Genomic DNA, 23,957 nt, shown 5'->3' with positions numbered 1-23,957 from the left:
TTCGGCGCCAGAACGTAAAGCTATAAGACAACAAGTCGACGAAATGCTGCGCGACCACATCATCCAGCCGTCGAAAAGCCCGTGGGCATCTCCTGTTGTCTTAGTGAAGAAAAAGGATGGAACCGAACGTTTCTGCGTCGATTATCGTCGACTGAACAAGATCACGAAAAAGGAAGTATACCCCCTCCTACGGATAGACGACGCATTGTATCCGCTACGCAACGCTAAATACTTCTCGTCGATGGACCTCAAGTCTGGCTACTGGCAAATAGAAGTCGACGAAAGGGATAGCGAAAAGACCACCTTCATCACGCCAGACGGCCTCTATGAGTTCAAAGTTATATGCCATTTGAACTGTGCTCGGCGCCTGCAACGTTCCAGTGCGTGATTGACACGGTTTTAGCAGGATTGAAGTGGCAGACCTGTCTTGTTTACTGAGATGACGTCGTTGTCTTCGCCGGAAATTTCGACGATCACCTTAGGCGGCTTGCGACAGTGCTAGAGGCCATCAAGTCATCAGGACTCAGTCTGAAGCCAGAAAAGTGCCGCTTCGCTTACGATGAGCTATTTCTTGGCCACGTCATCAGCAAATCTGGAGTTCGCCCCGACCCGCAGAAGACTGCTGCCATCGCAAAGTTCCCGCAGCCCATCGACAAGAAGGCAGTGCGTAGATTCCTTGGCATGTGTGCCTACTATAGGTGCTTTGTCAAGGACTTTGCACGCATCGCGCAGTCGCTAACACTTCTCACCAAATGTGATGTCGAGTTCAAGTGGGAAACGCCGCAGGCCGACGCATTTCAAGAACTGAAACTACGCATGCAGTCGCAGCCGGTACTTGCGCACTTCGACGAGGATGCCGATACCGAAATGCACACTGAGGCCAGTAGCCTTGGCTTCGGTGCCGTCCTAATCGAGAGAAAAGACGGACTTGAACGGATGATATCTTATGCTAGCCGGTCGCTGTCAAAAGTGGAAGGCAATTATTCTACGACTGAAAAGAAATGCCTCGCCATCATTTGCGCTACAGCAAAATTCCGACCTTACCTATATGGCAAGTCATTCAAAGTCGTCAGCGACCATCACGCGTTGTGTTGGCTAGCTGACGTAAAGTACCCTTCAGGACAGCTGGCGCGGGGGAGCTTCAGACTGCAAGAATGTGACGTCACGGTAATCTACAAGTCCGGACGAAAACACTCTGACGCCGACTGCCTGTCACGCGCCCCCATCGATCCCCGCCGCAAGACGACGACGAGGACGACGACGCCTTCCTTGGAATAATAAGCGCGGAAGCCTTCACTAAACAGTAACGAGCAGACCCGGAGCTAAAAGGCCTCGTCAAGTATTTGGAAGGGAACACCGACGTTGTCCCTAGGGCATTTAAGCGCGGATTGTCTTCGTTCACGCTGCAAAATAACCTGCTCGTGAAGAAGCTCTCACCAGTCCGCGCCAACTACCTTCTTGTTGTTCCGTTAGTGCTGCGTCTAGGAGTACTGCACGCCCTACATGACGATCCACCCGCTGGGCACCTCGGATGTTCCCGGACGCTGTCGAGAATACAGGAAAGGTGTTACTGGCCGCGTCTGACCGCCGACATCGCCCGTTACGTCAAGACATGCCGAGACTGTCAGCGACGCAAGACACCACCGACAAGGCCAGCAGGATTACTACAGCCGATCGAACCGCCTTGCCGATCATTTCAGCAGATCGGGATGGATTTGTTGGGACCGTTTCCGACGTCAACATCCGGAAATAAGTGGATCGTCGTGGCGACGGACTATCTCACCCGCTTCGCTCAAACTAAAGCTCCACCGAAAGGCAGCGCAGCCGTAGTCGCGAAATTCTTCGTCGGGAACATCCTGCTGCGACATGGTGCCCCAGAAGTCCTCATCACCGACAGAGGAACGGCCTTTACAGCAGAGCTCACCCAAGCCATTCCGCAATACAGCCAGCCAGACAAGCCACAGGAGCACAACTGCCTACCACCCACAGACGAATGGTTTCACGGAGCGCCTGAACAAACCCTCGCCAACATGCTAGCAATGTACGTCGACGTCGAGCACAAGACGTGGGACGCGGTCCTGCCGTACGTAACCTTTGCTTACAACACGGCGGTGCAAGAAACAACACAGATCACACCGTTCAAGCTGGTTTACGTCAGGAATCCGACGACTACTCTCGACGCCATGCTGCGACGAAGACAATCTTGACGTCGCCACCTATCTCCAACGCGCCGAAGAAGCCCGACAGCTCGCCCGCCTGCGGATCAAGAACCAGCGGAGGACCGACACTACAACCTTCGACGACGCTACGTCGAGTACCAGCCCGGCTACCGTGTTCGGGTTTGGACACCTATACGGCAACGAGGACTTAGCGAGAAGTTTTTACGCCGCTATTTCGGACCATACAAGATCATCCGACGCATTGGCGCACTCGACTATGAGATCGTGCCAGACGGCATTTCGCTATCACAGCGGCGCCGCGCACGACCTGAAGTATAGGTCATGTTGTGCGACTTAAGCCGTTCCACCAGCGCTAATGAACTTTGGGGACTTCGCATAGCTGAACATTGGAATTCTTTTATGCGAAGCATATTAACGTAGGTTTCGGGCCTTCGCGCGACGCCCGGCGGTGGCCACCATTGACCCTGAAGTGGGGTCACGTGACATGACGTCACGTGATGACGTCACACATGCTGCAGATGGGGCCTCATATCGCGCCGTCGGTCGCCTCCCGGCGGTAGCCACCATTGACCTTCAAGTGACCTTCAAGTAGGTCACGTGACATGACGTCACGTGATGACGTCACACCGGCTGCAGATGGGGCCTCATATCGCGCCGTCGGACGTCGCCCGGCGGAGGCCTCCACGCTTCGGTTCGCGCCGTCGCGCGCGACGCGGCGGCGGCGCCACCATCGCTGCATCACGTGATATGTGACGTCACGCCAGGGATGAAGCGGCGCGCGCCCGCCGTCGCGTCAGTCTCTGTGCCCGCAACCGCGCCAGCGTCTTTGCGCCGGGCGTGTATGCGGTCAAGATGCCTCCAAACGCTAAGGATACGCTAAGGTTAAGCCCAGTGGATGCTTCGCATCCACTGGACTTAACCTTGATAAGCCTCTAATTTTTTTTTACTATGTCATCTTGGACTTTGTTTCTTTGTTGTTACTTTGTTTAATAAGTATCCTTTTGTGTTTCACTCTGCTGTTATGTTTGTAATATCGGGACGATGCCTTTTGAGAGGGGCGAATTGACACGTGAACTCATCTTTTACGGGTGAGCGCTTTTACCGTCTAAGAAATGTTATCGCTCAGAGCAGGACACGTCTACATGTATCGGAAGTTTCTAGAATGTTATCGATGCTTCTATCCGCTGTCTGTTGTCGCCGAACCTTGTGTAATCTGATTGCATATGTGCGCGACGCGAATGGTGCAGAACTTTGTGGAAGGCACGCGGGTCCCAGCGATTACTCTGGAACATTCGACGACTGGTGTATAAAAGCCGACGCGCTTGACTCGCTGATGAGATTTAGACGATCACCGACTGTGTTCGTCGCTGTCGCCGCTCTTTGAGCGTAGCTTGTTCTTGTGGGCACAGGTTCGCCCAATAAACGTTAGTTTCGTATTTCACAGTGTAGCTACTGCGTTCTTTACGGTCACTACCACTTGGCAATATGAATCACCTTGGGCCCTCCTGGACAGCCCAGGACAAGTCGAATGGGCCCGCTCACGATATGGCGGCGTGATATATTTTCAGCTCCTGAATTTGCTTCCACAGCTTGCACGACACAAAAGCATGGCCTTTAATATCTGACTCTTGGGGCTGTTGCTTCGAGGGGGCCGTCGGGGGAAGTGTGATTCGCGCACTACCTATACGAATTACCTCCACCAAAGGTTGGCAGAAAGTAGCTAAGTCGCCAGGCACAATTTTCGGTCACCAGAAGCCTTTAAAAGTAGCCGATTTAGGGAGAAATCGCCAAACCTGGCAACCCTGCCGCTGAGCACGGCGTAATAACACAGTGGGCCTGAGTCAACGTGAGTTGATCGAAACGGCGGAGGAGGTTTTTCCTTGTTCGCTGACCTTACGGGGACACTAAAGCAGTGTTCTTTCGCGCTTATAAGTCGGTCTTTAGAACATTAAAGTCAAAGTTTAATCAAATTTCGCGCTGACGTCCAAGTACCGGTACGTCAGTCTGACGTCATTTCCAGTTAAGCCTTTGCCTCTTTAGAGGGTAAACGTTAACTATAGGCCCGAGCTGACGCCGTCAAAATCCATGACGTCTAGGCGAGCTGGGCCGGAAGAGTGAGGGGCAAGCACGCGTCACGGAATAGAGTGGAATGCTTGGTTTTACGACGCCAGAAAGGATGGAGTCGTAAACGGTTGCACACTGCGTGAGTCCACGGGGATTTGGCACGCGCACTGCAGCCCAGGAGGTGCGATTAACAGGTGGTCGCAGAGTTATGCCGGAAAAGAATGATGCTCGTTAAAATATGCCACTGCATATGGAACAAAAAAGTTGGTCCTGAACATTATAGCAATTCGTTTACTTTTCAAAGGAACCGAATAATGTTACGCACGCGAAAAAAAATGGCATGTAACATTATTTCTAACGTTGTTAAAGTGCAACTCCGGCGATTTTTCGACCATGTCAAGGTAATGGAATATTTAGGTTCCCGAGACCCCTTTGTCACGCGTCTGTTAAAATTCTCTCGCAAATCCGCAAATAATTTTAAATAAGCGGAAAAGCGGAACCGGAACCTCACCAAGCAGCAGAGCGAACCGCTTCGTATGACGTCACGAGTGTTTCCACCGGGAAGAAAGGCGCGCAAGGCATGCCGGTCTCGCCCGCTGGCAGCGAAGGGCAGACGCTCTTCGCTGCCTGAATCGTGACCGCGCCGGACGTTCGGTTGACAATGTCAGCTGCACCAGCTCTTCGGATCTGTCAAATATTGACAGATATGATTCTGACGAATTCGGTAGCCCCGAATCGCCGTTCCCGTTCGACCCGCCACTACGAGAGCCAGCGCCCATGCGCTACATATCGTGCTGCAACATCAAGACCAAGGGCAGCCCAAACAACTGATTTAAATATACGTGGTGCTTGCTATTTTGGGCGTTTTACCCCTTCTCAGGGAAACGCTTCGCATGCTCACTGTAAGATGTGGAGCACGACCTTCCGCATATGAATCCCGCAAGAACGCCGCTGACAGTCCAAAGCACCGAACGGTGCATTTGTTTACATCGACAGGCGCAGCGACTCACCGTTGACATCAAATAATGTCAGAACATATCAAAACAGGCAGATTTTGTACATGTAAGCACCGTTCCATCACTCTGAATCGCGCTGATATGAGCGACCACGCACCTTCGAAAACAGCGAGCGGGAGACTGTAGTACGGGAGGGTTGCCATTCTTCGTTTTCTCTTCATGCACACAATATGTTCCGTAAAGTGGACATAGATAAGAACTTTGCGCGTATCGTCGTTTATTTATAGAGAATGCGTAGTTTATCCCGGAAACGCCGATGGCAGTATATATATATATATATATATATTGTTGGCAGCTGAACGAGGTGGTTGTTCATGCTGCTGTATCGAGGGGCCTACGCTCGCTGCAGATTTGGGATATACGAGGCAAGCAGTGCACCTCGGAAACTAAATAACGAGTCGGCATGACAATACGTAAAAATACACCCATCTTCGTAGTCACGTCTAATCTATAGGTAGGTGCCGGTGAGTGCGGCGGGCAGCTTTCCGTCGAAAACGGCAACGTACCGATGTCGATACTGCTCCGTGTCGTCGCTTCTCGCTTTTTGTGTGTGCACTGTACGAAATGACGAATGGTTTATTTCAAATCCGTATGGTCAAAATTGAACTGCAGAAGCAGTTTTCTTCATCCTGATGGCTTAATTAGCTTCATGTCAGTCGTTCAGGCCCGCCAGCGGCAGACGCATGAACTACGGCGATTGTGACATATAGGCTTAACCTCGGCTGAACGCGACCGGCATCGGCTCGAACTATGTGTGCGGATGGTGAGGGCTAAAGTTCCGTGCAGCCTACGTCTACAGAGAACACAACTTCTCGCTACAGCAACTTCTCAAGCCATGCACTAGCTCACGATTGTCCACTCCTCGACGCTTTCGTCGCTGCTGTCTGCATGATCCCGGCATGCTCTGCATGGAACATTTCTGACGTCATGCACCATGTGGCCTGTAACTGAGGAGGAGGCAAGGTAGAGTGTTCGAAGCAATTAAATTAATTTGTAAAAGATCTGCGCAACTCTCAAACCTGCTTTTTTGAGGACATGATGGAAGTGTTCCGAGGAACGTACCCAGCGAATTTCATCGACATCCGTTAACATCGAAAAATCGCCGGAGTTGCCCTTTAACGCTGCAATTCGCAAACACTTATAGAGAAACCGTTTCATTTACTGTGATTAGAGGAGTGGAATGGATCGGCGCAGCTGCTACTACAGGAGTGGTACTACCCTCCCCACTCCGAGGACTTAGATGGAGTGCAATATTTCCGGAATGGAATGGGAATAAATCCCGACTCGCCACCCTTCGTTCGTTCTTGCGTCTCTTTTGGCTTGTACCAGGCACTGTAAGAGAGCGTCTTTTTTCTTTGGCATTGTAAAAGGCTAACTTACAAATGCAGGCCCAATTATTATTCGCTTTAGTGTCTCTTTAAATCGCGTGTTCGACTACCGACGAAGCTCGCTGCATACAGTCTAAGCAAGAAAAAAGAAGTATATATATATATATATATATATATATATATATATATATATATATATATATATACATACATACATACATACATACATACATACATACATACATACATACATGCATACATGCATACATGCATACATACATACATACATACATACATACATACATACATACATACATGCATACATACATACATACATACATACATACATACATACATACATACATACATACATACATACATATAGGTCATATCATGAGAAGCCAACAAGCACTGACACCAAGGACAACATAGGGGAAATTACTTGTGCTGAATAAATGAAATAGAGCAACGATAAACTAGTGGAAACTAAAGTGGATGAAAAAACAACTTGCCGCAGGTGGGAGCCGAACCCACAACCTTCGCATTTCGCGTGCCATGCTCAACGTGCGATTTCGCGAGCATCGCACGCGAAATGCGAAGGTTGTGGGTTCGGCTCCCACCTGCGGCAAGTTGTTTTTTCATCCACTTTAATTTCCACTAATTTATTGTTGCTTTATTTCATTTATTCAGCACAAGTAATTTCCCCTATGTTGTCCTTGGTGTCAGTGCTCGTTGGCTTCTCATGATATGACCAATAAAAATCGGGCCCCTCGGTTGTCCCCCTATATATATATATATATATATATATATATATATATATATATATATATATATATATATATATATATATATATATATATATATATATATATATATATATATATATATATATATATATATGTATATTGCCACATGGTGTGGCACAGCAAGGGTATACGCGACAATTTGGTGGAGGTGCTGGGTACAACCAACTTATGCAGGAGACACCACTGGGCAGCAAGAACCTCGCACAATCGGAGTTGACTCCAGTTCGCCGCACAAGCCGGCGAATCCGAGGCCTCGCCCCTGAATTTGGAACTCTCCAGGAAGAAGTGATGACTACGACCACTGCGACTTCTACGGAAAGGGTGACACCGACTTACCTAACGCTGCTGAACCCCCAAGTGCCGACGGCTTTTCATGGCGACACATTTGAAGACGTGGAATACTGGCTGGCGGAGTTCGAACGCGTGGCTCCGTTTAATGAGTGGGACAACAAGGCCAAACTCAGGAACGTCTACTTCAGCCTCCAGGATGGTGCTCGCACGTGGTTTATGAACCGCGAAAGTGCCCTGTCATCCTGGCCTGAGTTTCAGCGCAAGCTACTGGAGACTTACTCCAGCCCCGATCGCCGGGAATATGCGGAGCGGGCCCTTCAGTCACGCGTTCAAAAGCCCAACGAGAGGGTCACGATGTACGTGGAGGACATGACGCGTCTCTTTCAGCGTGCCGATCCGAGCATGTCGGAAGAGAAGAAGGTGCGTCATCTGATGAGAGGCGTAAAGGAACAGCTCTTTGGCGGTCTTGTTCGGAATACGCCCAAGACTGTCGCAGGGTTCCTCGCCGAAGCCACCGCAATGGAGAAGACGCTTCAGCAACGGTCGAGCATGTACAACCGACAAGTAAATTCCGCCTGCACTCCGGATACGCCGGTAGGCTTCGTGTGTGACGTCGCCTTACTTTGCAAGCTGATTCGCTCAGTGGTTCGCGACGAGCTGCAGGAGCACCACGGTACGTCGCCACCGCCAGTCAGCTCCCTCGCCAGCGTCGTACGCAACGAAGTACAGCAGGCACTGCAGGCGTCTCTTTCCAGCGGTGAAGCGCCACCTCTGCCAAGCGAATCCCGGCGCAAGACTTACGCAGAAATATTACTGAGCCCCGCCCAAGCTTTCGCACTTACTTATGTTGCGTCGCCAGTCGCGTTGCAATCGGCGCAAGCCGCTCCGACAACTCCGCTACCGTACTTCGACGACCGCCGAACACCCGCGAGGAAATCAGAGGTGTGGCGAGCACCCGACCGACGACCGCTATGCTACCACTGCGGCGAAGCTGGTCGTGTGTATCGGGAGTGCCCCTATCGACGACTCGGCCTGCGGGGTTTTTCCATCGATTCGCCTCGATCTAGGTCTGGCCAGAGGCCTCCCGACATCGCAGAATTCGTCGAACAGCAGCGCAGGCCGGGCACATCGCAGCGGCAGTCACGCTCACCCTCACCGCGGCGATATTTCCCTGCTCGTCATACCACCTCGAGGACGACGCGAGGGAGATCACCAAGTCCACGCCGGGAAAACTGACGTCAGCGACCTTCCGAGGCGGAGCCACTGATACTCGACGCGCTGAAGACCTCGTATCGTGCCGACCGCAGAACAACGAAACACGACGACGCCAGAACCAGTTCCCGCGAACACGATTTCACTGGACATATACCTGTGTTGATCGACGGCAGAAAAATGAATGCACTTATAGATACCGGCGCCGATTACGCTATTCTTAGTGGCAAACTGGCGAGCGTTCTGAAAAAAGTTACGTTGCCCTGGAACGGGGCACCAGTTCGTACGACAGGTGGCCACGTCATCACACCGCTTGGCTTATGCACGGCGAGAGTAGAAATTCGCGGTACTGCTTTTCTCGCCACTTGTCTGGTTCTACGCGAGTGTTCCCGCGATTTTATTCTTGGGATGGACTTTCTCCGGGAATATGGCGCCACTATTGACCTCCGCGAGCGCTGCATCATTTTCTCGACGCAAAGGGCTACAACACAGGCTGACACCGTTGGACAGAGATCCGCACTTCGCGTTTCGGACGACAGCATCACGATACCGCTGCGCGCGAGTGTTATGGCTCCGGTCAAGTCCGACGAGCTACAAGACGGTGAAGCCATTGTAGAAGGCAACATTTCTATGTTACTGACCCAAGGTATTTGTGTAGCGCGAAGCCTTGTGGAACTTCGTGATAGCCAGGCAGCGGTCCTGGTTACCAACTTTACCTTTGAGCATCGGCACAATTTTCGTGGCACTACCGTCGCCTACGCCGAACGGACATCAACGGACATCGTCGGGTGCTTTGCTTCTGAAGTGGGCACAGACGACGGTTCGCTCAGAGACATCGATGTAAACTCCGAGCTTACGGATGACCAAAAGAGCGCACTGCAGGAACTCTTGAACGAATTCCGCGCGTGCTTCGCTCGGTCTACTAAGGTGGGCCAAACGCCAATCACGAAGCACCAAATAACGACATCCGCCGACGCACGCGCCATTAAACAACAGCCTTATCGTGTCTCGCTGAAAAAACGTGAGGCAATTCAAGCCCAAGTCAAGGAGATGCTAGATGATGGTGTCATTCAGCCTTCGCACAGTCCGTGGTCGTCCCCAGTCGTTCTGGTCAAGAGAAAAGACGGAACGCTTCATTTCTGGGTTGATTATCGACGCCTCAACGATGTCGCCAAGAAGGACGTGTACCTACTACCACGTATCGATGACTCTTTAGACAGGTTGCGGCTAGCTAAGTATTTTTCGTCCCTCGATCTAAAGAGCAGTTACTGGCAAATAGAGGTGTAATGAATGAGACCGCGAAAAAACTGCTTTCGTCACTTCAGATGGCCTTTACGTATTCAGGGTACTTCCTTTCGGGCTCTGTTCGGCACCAGCAACTATCCAGCGAGTGATGGACACCGTTCTCGCTGGTCTGAAGTGGCAAACCTGCCTCGTCTACCTCGACGAGGTGGTTGTTTTTTCGACGACATTTGACGACCACTTGAAACGACTGCGGCAAGTTCTCAAAGCCATCCGATCGGATAACCTCACCCTTAAGCCTCAGAAGTGTCACTTCGGCGACAAGGAGCTCATGTTTCTGGGACACGTGGTCAGCGCGGAAGGCGTTAGCCCCGATCCCGCGAAAACTGCCGCTGTAGCCACGTTTCCAACACCGACCGACAAGAAAGGTGTCCGACGCTTCCTGTGCCTTTGCGCATACTACCGGCGTTTCATCGAAAATTTTTTGAAGATGGCGGAGCCGCTGACTCGACTCACGAGGGACGGTATATCGTTCGTCGGGGCCCCAGAGCAAGAGACTGCTTTCACTGAGCTTCGACAGCGTCTGGTGTCAGCACCAGTTCTGGCCCACTTTCTGGCCCACCGCCCACTTCAGGCGGACACGGAAGTTCATACAGACGCCAGTAACGTTGGTCTTGGTAAGGTGCTTGTACAACGGCAGGAAGTTATTGAAAGAGTGATTGCCTACGCAAGTCCCACACTATCGCGTGCAGAGACCAACTACACCACTACGGAGAAATAGTGTCTTGCCGTCGTATGGGGGCTAGCCAAATTTCGACCTTACCTCTAGGCCGCCCATTCAAAGTTGTAACCGATCATGACTCGTTATGCTGGCTTGCAATTCTGCGGAACCCTTCTGGACGACTGGCACGGTGGAGTCTACGTTTGCAGGAGTACGACGTGACCATTGTGTACAAGTCGGGCCGCATACACGAAGACGCTGACGCACTTTCGCGCGCCCCTATCGACACTACCGGCCAAGACATTGAGGACGACGGCGTTTTCCTTGGGGCCGTAAGCGTTATTGATTTGTCCACACGGCAGCGCGCAGACGACTCACTTCTGGAAAAACACCTGGAAAAACGAAACCCATCAATATCCCGGCACATCGCTGAAGGATTGTCGTCTTTTTGTTTACGACATGGCGTCTTGTATAAGAAGAACTCCGCTGCCACCAAAAAGACATACCTTCTGGTCGTTCCAGCAGACCTCCGTGCCGAAGTTTTATTCGCCTGTCATGACGAGCCTCCGTATGGCCATTCGCGTTTTAGGAGAACGCTTGGTAGAGGGCGCAAATCCTACTACTGGCCGAAACTTGCCGAGTGTGTTAAGCGGTACGTTCAAGCCTGCCGTGAATGCCACTGCCGAAAGTCGCCAGCTGTGAAGCCTGCGGGATTGCTGAATCCGATTGACCCACCTGGCAAACCTTTCGACCAGGTCGGCATGGATCTTCTGGGCCCGTTTCCACTGTCATCTTTTGGCAACAGGTGGATGATCGTTGCCTCAGACTATTTAACGCGGTATGCCGAGATATATATATATATATATATATATATATATATATATATATAATGTCACAATTCATAAGCAGCAGGAACTGATAAAAAAGGGCAGGACCCTTTAATTGCAGGCCAACTGAAAAACGATCGCGCAGGGACCTCTTCCGCAGTGCGCTAGATCTTCGTCTTCCTCCACGTGCCGCGTACTGGAAGTGGCATTTGCCTCCCTCCAAAGAGAGCATCGTCCCGATGCTCACCTAGCGGCAGGAAGATGACGAGGTGCGGGCACTTCATTCCGTGCAATAGGGCTTCATGCGCCCAATGTGCACAACGTCTAGTGGACGCTGCCTGGAGGAAGCAGGGCTGTCAGGAATTACCTCATAATTCAGGTCGCTGAGGCGCCGTAAAACCTTTTACGGGCCAAAGTACCGCCTAAGTAGCTTTTCTGAAAGCCCTCGCCGACGGATGGGCCTCCAAAGCCACACTTTGTCGCCTGGCTGATATGTGATGTAGCGGCGCCGCAGATTGTAGCGTCGAGCGTCATAGTCCTGTTGTCGGGCGATTTTGACGCGGGCGAGTTGTCTCACTTCTTCATCACGTTGAGCGAAAGCTTCAGCGTCCGTGCCTATATCACCGCAGTCATGTGGCAACATCGCATCGAGCATCGTCGTCACTTCATGGCCATGAAGAAGGCTAAATGGTGCCTCTAGCGTTGTTTCCTGTTGAGCAGTGTTGTAAGCGAATGTGATGTACGGTAGAATGTCATCCCAATTTTCGTGCTCCACGTCTACGTACATACTCAGCATGTCGGTGATAGTCTTGTTCAAGCGTTCTGTTAGGCCGTTCGTTTGCTGGTGATAGGCTGTGGTCTTTCGGTGAGCCGTGCCGCTGAGGCTAAGCAATGTCTTTAGGAGTGTAGCCGTAAAGGCAGTCCCTCTGTCCGTTATTATCACCGCTGGTGCACCGTGCCTCAGAACCACGTTTTCAATAAAGAATCGCGCTGCTTCAACTGCGGTGCCACTTGGAATGGCCTTGGTTTCTGCATAGCGTGTCAGGTAATCGGTGGAAACTATTACCCACTTATTGCCAGTATTGGAAGTCGGGAATGGTCCGAGAAGGTCCATACCGATTTGGGCAAATGGGGTCGAGGGCACTTGGACTGGTTGTAGTAGCCCAGTTGGTTTCATATATGGTGGTTGCGTCGCTGACAATCGATCGAGGTACGTGCGCACGTAATGTTTCACAAAGGTGGCAATCCTTGGCCAGTAATATTTCTCTTTGACTCGCGCCAGTGTTCGCGTGTAGCCGAGGTGGCCAGATGTCGGTTCATTGTGGCAGGCGTGCAAGACCTCATGACGGAAGCACGTTGGGACGACAAGTAGGCGGCTGCTTCCGCTTGCAGAGAAGTTCTTGTAAATAACATCATTACGGAACAAGAATGATGGCAGGCTCCTTGCAAATGTTTTGGGTGCGCTTGTAATCCGGCCTTCTAAAAATTCAATAAGCGGAATCAGTTCGCTGTCTTCCCGCTGCTGACGAGCAATCGTGGCCATGTCTAGAACACCTATAAAAGCCGCGTCTTCGTCATCTTCTGTGACTTCCTGCTCAATCGGTGACCTTGAAAGGCAGTCGGCGTCGGAGTGATTTCGTTCGGACTTCCACACCACTGTCACATCTAATTCGTGAAGCCTTAGGCTCCAACGCGCTAGTCGACCTGACGGATCCTTCAAGTTGGTCAGCAGCAAAGTGAGTGAGGATCGCTGACAACACTGAAGGAACGGCCATAGAGATACTGGCGAAACTTCATAACTGCCCATACCACCGCAAGGCATTCCTTTCCTGTGGTTGAGTAATTAAGACTCAGCACGTGAGAGCGTCCTGCTTACATGTGCAGTGATTCTCTCGGCTGAGTCTTGCCACTGCACGAGCACAGCGCCAAGACCTACGTTGCTGGCGTCCGTATGAATCACGGTAGGAGTGCCCTCGTCAAAGTGAACCAGTAAAGGAAATGTTTGCAAGCGCTGTCGGAGATAATTAAACGCTGCTTGTTCTTCTTCGCCCCATACGAAGGTAACGTCTTCTCTTGTAAGGCGCGTTAACGGTGAAGCTATATGTGAAAAATTGGCCATAATTCTTCGGTAATACGAGCAGAGACCTATGAAACGCCTCACTGCCTTCTTATCCGTTGGCGTTGGAAACTTTGCGACGGCCGTGATCTTGTCGGGGTCAAGGCGGACGCCTTGATGACTCACAACATGACCTAAGAACTGGAGTTCCTCGAAACCAAAGTGACACTTTTCTGCTTTCAGTGTTAAGCCAGAGGACCGGATCGTTTGTAAAACCACCAGCAACCATCTCAGGTGCTCCTCGAACGTTTCCGAAAAAACTATGACGTCGTCGAGGTATACTAGGCATGTCTGCTACTTCAGGCCTGACAGAACCATATCCATGAGTCGCTGAAAAGTTGCTGGAGCTAAGCATAAACCGAAAGGCAGGACCTTCAATTCGTAAAGCCCATCAGGCGTTACGAAAGCAGTCTTTTCTCTGTCTCTCTCCTCACCCTCGATTTGCCAATATTTTGAGGTCCACCGACGAGATGTAGCGGGCATGCCTCAGCCTCTCGAGAGAATCGTCGATACGCGGTAATGGGTATACGTCTTTCTTTGTCACATGGTCCAGCTTACGGTAGTCGACACAAAACGTAGACTGCCGTCTTTCTTTTTGACCATCACTGCCGGCGATGCCCACGGGCTTTTTGATGGTTGGATAACGTCGTCGTCGAGCATTTTCTGCATTTGCTCTCGGATCGCTTCGCGTTCTTTTGGTGCTACACGGTACGGGTTTTGTCGGTTTATTCTCGCTGCCTCCTCTGTGATAATCCGGTGCTTCGTCAGTGGCCTCTGACCAACTCTGTATGTCGACAAGAAACAATTGCGAAACTGGTGAAGCAGGACCACAAGGCGCTGCCTTCCCGCTGGTGATAAGCTCGCGCTCACGTCAAGAACAGGCAACGGTGCCGAAGCGTCTTGCTCTCCTTGTTGTAATGGAAAGCATTCGCCGAATTCCGCAATCCCGTCGAGGTAAGCAACTGCCGCGCCTTTTGCAATGTGTCGTCGTTACTTGCTGAAGTTTGTCAGCAGTAGTTCTGTTTGCCCATGCATTACTTTGACGAGACTTCTGGGCGTGGTAATGCCTTGAGTGAGCGAAAGCGTAATTATCTGCTCAGCAATACCTTCCCCATCGTACTCTGTGTCGCACCTGACGGAAACAAGACGGCACGATAACGGTGGTACGGTCACGTCGTCTATGATGCGCAATGACTTGCGTTGTAGTCCTGCACTTTCCTCCCCAGAAAAGGTTAGTATACCTTCTAATATGTTGATGACGGCGCCGTACTCGCGTAAGAAGTCCATACCTAAGATTACATCTTTGCAGCAGTTGGGGAGACTAACAAAATTTGCGACGAATGACGAATCCAATTCCAATCCAAAACATCATGTATTGTATCGGGGAGGCGAGAGCCCGTCAAGCTGGATATCTAGCTTTTTCTCTCCCCCTCCCTCATCCTTGGGATGGAAAATAAAGGCATTATTATTATTATTATTATTATTATTATAATTGACCCTTGCAGTACACTTGCCAGTCGGTGTCAGTAGCTGGCCTCCAGCACCTCTAATGTGCGGCCCTGACCATTCCATTTTCACTTCGCGAAGCCTGTCCGCCAGTTTTTCAGTTACGATTGAAAGGTCCGCGCCAGTGTCTACTAGCGCCGTCACGACGTGGCCGTCCATTGATACAGTAACATCGGCGCTAACAATCTTGTCTCTCGTCAAATCATCCAGCTGTATCGGCTTCTCGTTCGACGGCAGTGGGGGATTTTTGGCACTTCGACGTGTAGCAACCATCCCCCCTGAGGTCGCGGCGTTCAGTATCCCCAGCGTGGGCTGGGAGATTGCCCTCGGGCCACGTCGTTGGAACTGTGTCTTGCCGCTGGAACACGATGGCCCGGAGAAGGGGAGTGCGACCGGTAACCGGGAGAATCGGCTTGCCAGCTCGTCGAATTCGCGTCGATGTTCGCTCGGCTGCCGTCAAAAGCACGACGAGAAGCAGTCGATGGGAACGCTTGGTACCCTTCGACGCGGTAAGGGCAATGACGGCAGATGTGGCTCGCTTCCCCACAGTGGAAGCACAAGGGCTTGTTTGTAGTCAACTGTGCGCCAAATGTCGGTTCTGCGAAACGGTGGTCGCGTCGGTTGTTCCCTATGGTACCAAGGTGATGCCGGTGCCTACTGCTGGTGATACTGCGGCGTCGGCATCAGAGGTGGTGGTCGACGGACATCTGCGTAGCTGGGCTGCCACGTCTGGGAATTTGGCTCGGGAGCCGCAAACGTTTGCTTTATTTCTTGACGCACAACCACTGACGCAGATGTGCATTCATTTGGCGTGGCAGTGAGCTTCTTAATTTCTTCCTGAATAATTTCGCGTATCAGCCGGCGCAAGGAACCCTCGTCTGTGACCGTCACTGCTGCGGCGCTTGCCGGTCCAGTGCTCGTCAGGTGATCATACTGGCGGTTGCGTAGGTGTTACGCGCGCTCTATGGCCATCGATTCTTGAATAACTTCATCGACGCTCGTCGGCGGGTTCCGCACAAGACCGGAAAACAGATGCTCGTTTGCGCCGCGCATGAGGTGGCTGAGTTTTTTTGCCTCGGGCATATCGGGATCTGCACGACGACAAAGACGAGTCATGTCCTCAGCGAACATAGCAACAGTTTATTCGGTTTTTAAATCCGTGATTCGAGAAGGCGCTGCGCGCATGGTCCAGCCTTTCGGTGCTCCCGAACGTATGGAGGAATGGGCGGCGGAACTCATGCCATCTTTGCCAGATTCCTTCGCGATTTACGAATTACGTGCGGGCTCCATATTCAAGAGATAAAAACACACTATAGATAGCTTCTGTCCAGCATGCCACTCATTATACTTGCCTACGCGCTCGTATTCCTCGAGCTAGTCTTCTGCATCCTCGTAGGCATTGCCGTGGAAGCTCGCGGGAGATCGAGAAGTCAAAAGAGTCACCTTTGCAGGGGCTGGGTCTGCAATGGCTTGGACACTCGTGTTAACAGGCAGACTTCCTGGTAGGGCACCAAATTCTGGGCCTAGTAGCTAGGCGACGGCTGGCGCGGTGAACGGGTGTTTCGGCATGCGGAAAACGTCCTGGGTTTGATGTGGGGCTGTTAACAGGTGTCCCAAAATTTACCCAGCGCCTCCACCAGTGTCACGATTCACAAGCAGCAGGAACTGATAAAACAGGGCAGGACACTTTAATTGCAGGCAAACTGAAAAACGATTGCGCAGGGACCTCATCTTCTCTTACGCAATGCGCGAGATCTTCGTCTTTTAGGAACGGCCTGCAGAGGTGCCGTCATGCAAAGTTTTCTCGGCCAGCTGCAGCTGCGAGCGTGGCGAGCTTCCCTGAAGAGACCATGGAAGCCTTTACCACCTGCCGCTGTGACTCGTTTCATAGGGAACGACGACGATGTGCCGCGTCAACACCCCCTCGCCGCCGCTATGATTAACGCGATCGGCGGACCAACTATTGTTAGTGAAATCGCCAACGTCTTTACGGTTCGACTGAAGCAGGGGGAATTCCTGGAAGGAGATGCTTTGCGGTGCCTTCTCATGAGCCTTTGAAGACGCCAGACAATGGACAGCCGAGGCGGCGGCTGTACGAGGTCAGCTCGGGGATAAGAGGCGCCTGCTCGGGTCAAGCACCGTGACCACGAGAACCCACTCTCCTCGACGTGGTCAGTAAAACGTGTGGAAGTGTGTGTAACCCTCCCTCAAAAGGTGGGTCGACTACGATGACGTTGGACGCTACGAATTGGCGGTGAACTGCCGGTTTTCCCTCACCTAGGGATCTAGGGAGGACAGTGTTTATAAGCAGCTGTTGTGCGGCTGCTGAGTGTGCATTCCTTTGGCAGTCATGTTAGACTGATGAACTGTAACGTTCGCATGTAAATACTGTAAATAAACCAATATTCCTCGTTCACGATGAGAGCAAGTTCCTCCCTACAACCAAGTCCCAAGCGTGGGTGAGTTGGACGACGGCATGGACCAGCTACCACATATCTTATCTTATGACCGACTACAACCCTTACGACTGGATGCCAGCGGTGAGATCGTCCTACAACTCTTACAGTGCCGCGTACTAGATGTGGATATATATATACATATATACATATATATATATATATATATATATATATATATATATATATATATATATATATATATATATATATATATAAATAGCCGATTCCAACATGTGCGTTGCATCTTCATATGTTTGAATCTATGCGAAGCGGTTATTTAAATTGTTTACCACTAATGGTGACGCTATTTTGTTTACTTCATGCTATCTAACCTGTAATCTAGTAGGATGCTTATACACTAGAAAAGTCACAACTTTACTGTCATTCAATAGTTATGTTTATGCGCAGTCGTCGCCCGCAATTTTTTATCCAGGCTGGACAACAACAGTTGGCGTCGTCGTCTTCTGTATGCGACTACATATGTTTAATAGACAGGTTTAGCATTGGAGAGAGGGACACGTACTGCTAGTCGTGCGAAATTAGGAAACAGGACACTACAGGAGAAGCGACACACAGAAGGATCAATCGGTCACGTAAAGCCAGCCGGTCGTGGTCTTACGAGCGCCGGCTTTTGTGAGGCCTTACGACGGAGTGAACTTGCGCGACGGTGATTACCTGCCCGCACTTGGAGGGCACGCGCCATTACCTCCATCGTCTCGCAAATTCACTCCGTCGTAAGGCGCTGGGTCTCACAAAAGTTGGTGCTCGCCTGCGCTAGCAGCTATAGCTAAGCATTTGACGGGCTTCACGTGGACGCACTGCCTGCACCAGATGAGGTAGAGGCGAATTAACAGCAGCGCTGCTGGCGACATTGTGTTTAATCTAACGGGCAGGATATTTGTCGCAGCCACTGACAGAATTACGCTTATATGCGAATGCATATAAGCTGGATGCTGGTAGCGGCAGTGACCATCACGAATATTAATTCAAATATTTGATATTACGGAAAAGTTGTGCTGAATGAAATGCGCTTCTGACATGCTATATATATATATATATATATATATATATATATGGCAGCGTAGCAAGGCGCCGCCACCAGCTGTTGCTGCCGGCTTGTTGGTACAGCTAGTCGAGCCGCGATATAACAAACACGGATATAACGAATTTAAAGTGTTTCTCGCTAATAGCATCTAACAAATAAAGGCCTATATTGGACATAACGACAGTATTTCCAAGCCGGATACGACTTCGTTCTAGCGAGGTTCGATTGTATTCCGGCAGACGTCGACGACGTCGTCTGCTACGTCTGAATAGCATTACGAAGGAATTTGCACGCTGTTACTTTTTGTTTCGGTAGCTCGAAGAGCGAGGGCGTCGTCAGGATACGAATGTCGACGGCGGGGCCTCCGAACACGGTTTTGCGGGTCGCCACGAGCATGAGTGGCTCGTCGGGCAGCACGACGCCAGTGCTGCGGGCTACGGCGATGCAGCGGTAGACGTTTGCCTCGTCCACGACTACTGGACGGAGATCAATGCGCCGCAGCTCTTCAACGGCGGGAGCAGCTTGCGGGTTCATCACGGGTTCAAAGAACAACAGACCTTCGAAGTTCAAGTCGCAGTCTCTCGCGGTGTCGGTGCGAGAACCCTCGTCAAGACAGCTTCTGCCAGCGATCGCGGCTATGCCGAAACCGCGTTCGTGAAACGACGCTGACACGGCTTTTGCGTTACATGGCGCCGGGTGATCGCCTTGGCACAGCGGGAATACGTCACCCGGTCTACCGACGCAAACGATCTCTCGGTGGTTTCTGGTTTCGTACACGATCGTGGTCCAATCCCTGCCGGCGCGACGGGGCTCACATTCTAGTACGCACAGTCTTCGACACTCGCTTCTCTCGCGGAGCAAGTCCTGTGCCTGGTGTTCTTCGATGACTGGTTTCATGTCGTTGCGACATGTACTCGCGGGTTCTGGCAACTCCGGCGTCACAGGCTTTGACGCTTCCGGCTCCGGTGCAGGGGGCCGCTTCTTGTGACACAGCGGGCAACTGTTTGCTACTTGGCCCGACAGGCGCCGTATCGCCCGCGCGCCGGCTAACAAGGCGGGATACGGAGAAAAACGGCTGGGGGGCGCATGCACTCGTATTTGAGGAATCTCGGCTGAAGGCGGCCGTTCCCCAACGCTCGTTCGTTGGCTTCTGACGGTTCTGACAGAGGGAGCGCGAGGCTGATAGTCTCCCTTGCTACCTTCGCAGCAGTCATTGGTCCAAGGCGGTTCGCAGCTTCGGCTCACCTCTACGACGACAGATGATATCACATCCGGTGGGTCACGGGTCTCCCTCAGGTCTTCGTCGAGGCGCTGGGTACTCCAGAAGGGGTTCACAAAGGGAGCCAGCCTCAACGGTGGTCCTGGGGACTCTGGGGGTGTGTCCAAGCCGTAGCCGTCACCATCTGCTTTAAGGCCGGAACCCGCGGCCGCGAAAGTTGCCACTTCGTGCGGATGTCCCGTGGCGTCGCTTCCTTCTTTCCACAGCGCAGCCCCCACGGCTGCCGCTGCCCATCGAAGCGGATGTCCTCGTGGTAGCTGAGACAGCCCGCGTGCGATGACTGGCGCGAAACCATGGCACCCCGCAGGGAGCACTCCGGCCAACTTCTCTGCGGCCTCGCACAACGCGCCCGCACTGTCGATGGCGACACGACTCGTTCTGCCCCAGCGGGCGACCGACGAGAGGGCGCTCCGCGAACTCGTCGCTCTGGCCGAGGCTAGAGCCGACACCGCGACCTTCTCCAGAAGCCAGTTGGCGAGGAGCGCTCGAGGAGGGAACAGCAGCAGGTGAAGGCTGAGCGCCCGGAGGAGCACTTCGTCCCACGTGAAACGGTCTCGGCCGAGCCAGAACAGTAGCGAGAGCAGAAACGCAGCGGCCGCCACTGCCCACTGAGCCGGCCCGAGCCCCTCTTCGTCTTCTACGTACAGCCATTCCGGGCTTGAGCACAGCAGTGCGCTTTCTGTGGCGGCACCGGTCCTGAGGACGACGGCGAGGAGTTGGCCCCGCGAACAGGCGATTCTGGAAGGGCGCAGGATGACGCTCGTTCGGTGCTTGTGGACACTGAAGAGTTCGCCCTCCGGCGCTGTCAAGGGCCACCTGGCGGCCATGCGGGGCAATGCGACGTCGCCTTGGTCCACGACGCAGTCGCCGGACAGCAACACCATGTCGCAGGGTGCCCTGTCTCCTTGCTTCAAGGCGATGACATCGCCGGGAACCAGCAGACTGGACTCGACTTCCTCGGCATTTGGTAGAGCTAGGGTTGTGGGAGAGTGGACGACGCGGCGGGAGCGGAACCTGCCTATTAAGCACTCGCAGGTTTGTGAAAGCCAGAGTGCGGTGACCACGAAGGCTGCTATCCCGGCTGTTAAGTAATGACTTCGCAGCAGCCACAGGAAGGATCCAATCGCCAGCCATTGCGTCCCTGGGATCCGAGAGCGTCGCGCGACGGAAGTGTACTCGTTCGGGCCGTGCTGCTGCAGCAGAGCTGACCTCCGGTCGGAGTGCACCCCGGCGCTGGCGAGGAGTTGACCGCAGGTCAGCTGGCCATCGTCCAGGCCTCGTTCTTCCTGGAGGAGCCAGGGTATTGCCGATTAGGTTGGACTGCACAAGGCCCGTACCAGGGACCTGAAACTACGTCGTGCTCTGCGTCAAGCCTACCCAAGCTACCCCTAGAAATTTCCCAATCGCATCATTCGATGGGCGCGTTCTCTTTCGCATGTCTACTGTGTTATCGTTCCATTCGCGCCCACTCCGTTGTTGATTTTGCGCAATGCTTCTCCGAGTGAGAGATGATGCGGTGAGATATGTCACTGGAGGACTACACATGATGTCAGAATCAAACTCTCGCGGTTAAAGGGACAGTACAGAAAAAAGCAACTTCAGCTGTACGTAGATTACGCAATCAAAAGAAGTCTGGCGGGGATGTTTATCGTCGTTAATGCGATTGGCATTCAAGTGGCAGTGCAAATGTAATTTGGTGGTAGGAGATTAATTATTGAGAGTGTGTCACTTGATAACGTATAGTCACTATTTTCGTGTTGCGTAATCTGGTTTTAAGGTCTGTAAAGAGAACTGAAATAGCCGCCGCCGAAAACGCGTCACGAACGAGCCGTGTGTAGCAGGGCTCCTTGCGCGCGCTTTCTTCTGGACATCGAATGGCATTTGAAGCTGGAGGTTGGGCTAGTTGACTCTGCAGTCTAAGAATTTCCAGCAAAAAGAAAACAACTCACAAGAAAAGGAAGCAAGTGGTCCGAAAGACGTAGTTTATCAACTGGCGGTTTGAAGGTTCGCAAGGTACCAAGAGCGTAAATAAATAAATATCGTTGGAAATGCAGAACTATACTGCAGCGCATGCGAGTGTCATCGTAAAGCCTGACGTAGGAACTCCACCTACTTCTCTGTCCAGCCGACAGCGTCTTTCTGTTCACTTGCTTCCTTCATTTGTGCGTTTTAACTGGAAATCATTATGATGCGCCTATCTAATTGCGCGCGCGCGCTTTTTTGCGTGGCCTCCGAGACTGCAGTCGGTAGCGCGCCGGTGTGTGCCAACGCTGAGAAATAATCCCTCGTCGGTGTGTGTGTGAAGTGATTTTAGAAAAGGAAACGGAAGAGATAAGTGCAGCGCCGTAACTGTCTCTCACAGGAGGACACCTCAACAGCACTGCACGGGGAAGGGGGCAATTGGAAGAAAAAGATGAAGGAGAGAAAGACGGGACGAACGTGGCAAGGGGAAAAAGTGAGTGCGGGGCTCAGAGCCGCGCTCTCAAGTGCGTCGCATTGCAGTAGTCTTCGGCTCACAGTGCACGTGCAACGCCTGTTGCTCGTGCGGCATCGAGCGGTGTCGGACTCCTTTCACGCGCCGTGTGCCTGCTGCACGTGCGACAGGTGTTCTCCCCGGCGGACCGCCGTGGTCTTGCGCGGCGTTAGGCGTAGCAAGGCGCGGGGTGGTCGAAGATGAAGCTCGATATCTTGACCAAAACGCACTCACATTTAATGTAGGTGGTATCCGCTGGTTCCTTGAGTCTTGCCGATTCTATCGGTGCAAAATGAAAGGGGTGGGTGGCCTTTCTAGTAGAAATGCTAATCCCTCGTCGGCCAGCCCGCGATCGTACGTGGCTGATAGTATACACAACCGGGATGCTGCGCCGAGGGACTCGCGACCAGCGCCGAAGCATTTCAATCTTTATTCGCCACAGTATAGAGGCTGGAAACGCGATACAAACCGCAAGGTAATGTGGAAGTCTTGAGTTGGGCTCCCACTGGGCGGCAAATTGTTTTTTCATCCACAATTTCATTTGCCTTTAGGTTATCATTTTTACGTTTGAACTGAAAGCTACAAATAATTTTCTGTGTGCTCTCTGTGATGACGCGGCAACAGATGCGGTTTTACGTTGTGCTTACGTCACGTGCCAAGTAGGTCGCCATCTTTCAGTGTATGCAATATCGTACGGAATAAACTCTTATCAGTATCCCGTTGTCCAACACCGGCGTCACAATTTGCTCGGTCGTGGTTAAACGGGCCGACTCACTCGGAACGTGGCGCCGTCCCAGCAGAAGCGGACGCCGCGGTGCCGGAAGGTGCCGTCGGGCGCCACCCTGCGCACGGCCAGCAGGCGACCCGCGCCGTCGTGCACGCTGACCAGCGACGCCCGCGCCAGCGGACACCGCCACGCTGCCAGCCGGAGCACCCAGCCCTTGGGCAGGAGCCAGCGCAGTGGCTCGTACCCGCCGCTGGGTTGCCAGCCGCGCAGGGCGCCCTCCTCCTCGGTCCCGTCTTCGCCGCCGAGCATAATCGCTTTGGTTGACGCCACTTGCTTGCTTGCTTGCTTGCTTCACATGTGGCGCTTACCCACTGTCCGGGGGGGGGGGTGCCCCCCCCCGGACAGTGGGTAAGCGCCACATGTGAAGCAAGCAAGCAAGCAAGCATCACTTGCTTACTTGGTTCCCAGCCCACGTTGGGCACATGGCGGGTGTCCCCACGAACCTCAATGAGACGGCCCACGCTGCCGCGCGCGCACTGACTGACCGCGCTGGCGCTGTAACGGCCGAAGAGAGAGTTACGCATGGTAGGGACGCGCCTGCCACTTATAATGAACTTCTTAAACACTTCTATCTCTCGCGGCGACAATACCCTCCTCCTCACCCC

The 23,957-nt window shown here is 52.4% G+C and overlaps 1 protein-coding gene across 1 annotated transcript in view; it reads right to left on the bottom strand.

The window, feature by feature from the left end:
* The window catches only part of LOC142588932 (polyamine-transporting ATPase 13A2-like), a 44,833-nt gene extending 21,232 nt beyond the window's left edge, over positions 1 to 23,601 (bottom strand). Inside the window, exons 1-3 of the mRNA XM_075700743.1 lie at positions 23,341 to 23,601; positions 19,106 to 21,396; positions 15,799 to 15,808 (exon numbers count right to left, since the gene is read on the bottom strand). Coding sequence (XP_075556858.1) covers positions 15,799 to 15,808; positions 19,106 to 21,396; positions 23,341 to 23,601 — 2,562 coding nt within the window. The remainder of the gene's footprint in view (positions 1 to 15,798; positions 15,809 to 19,105; positions 21,397 to 23,340) is intronic.
* Between the last annotated feature and the right edge of the window lie 356 nt (positions 23,602 to 23,957).

The sequence above is a fragment of the Dermacentor variabilis genome, chromosome 7 (assembly GCF_050947875.1).
Source record: "Dermacentor variabilis isolate Ectoservices chromosome 7, ASM5094787v1, whole genome shotgun sequence".
Lineage (NCBI taxonomy): Eukaryota > Metazoa > Arthropoda > Arachnida > Ixodida > Ixodidae > Dermacentor > Dermacentor variabilis.
This window is presented reverse-complemented; position numbering and strand designations above follow the sequence as displayed.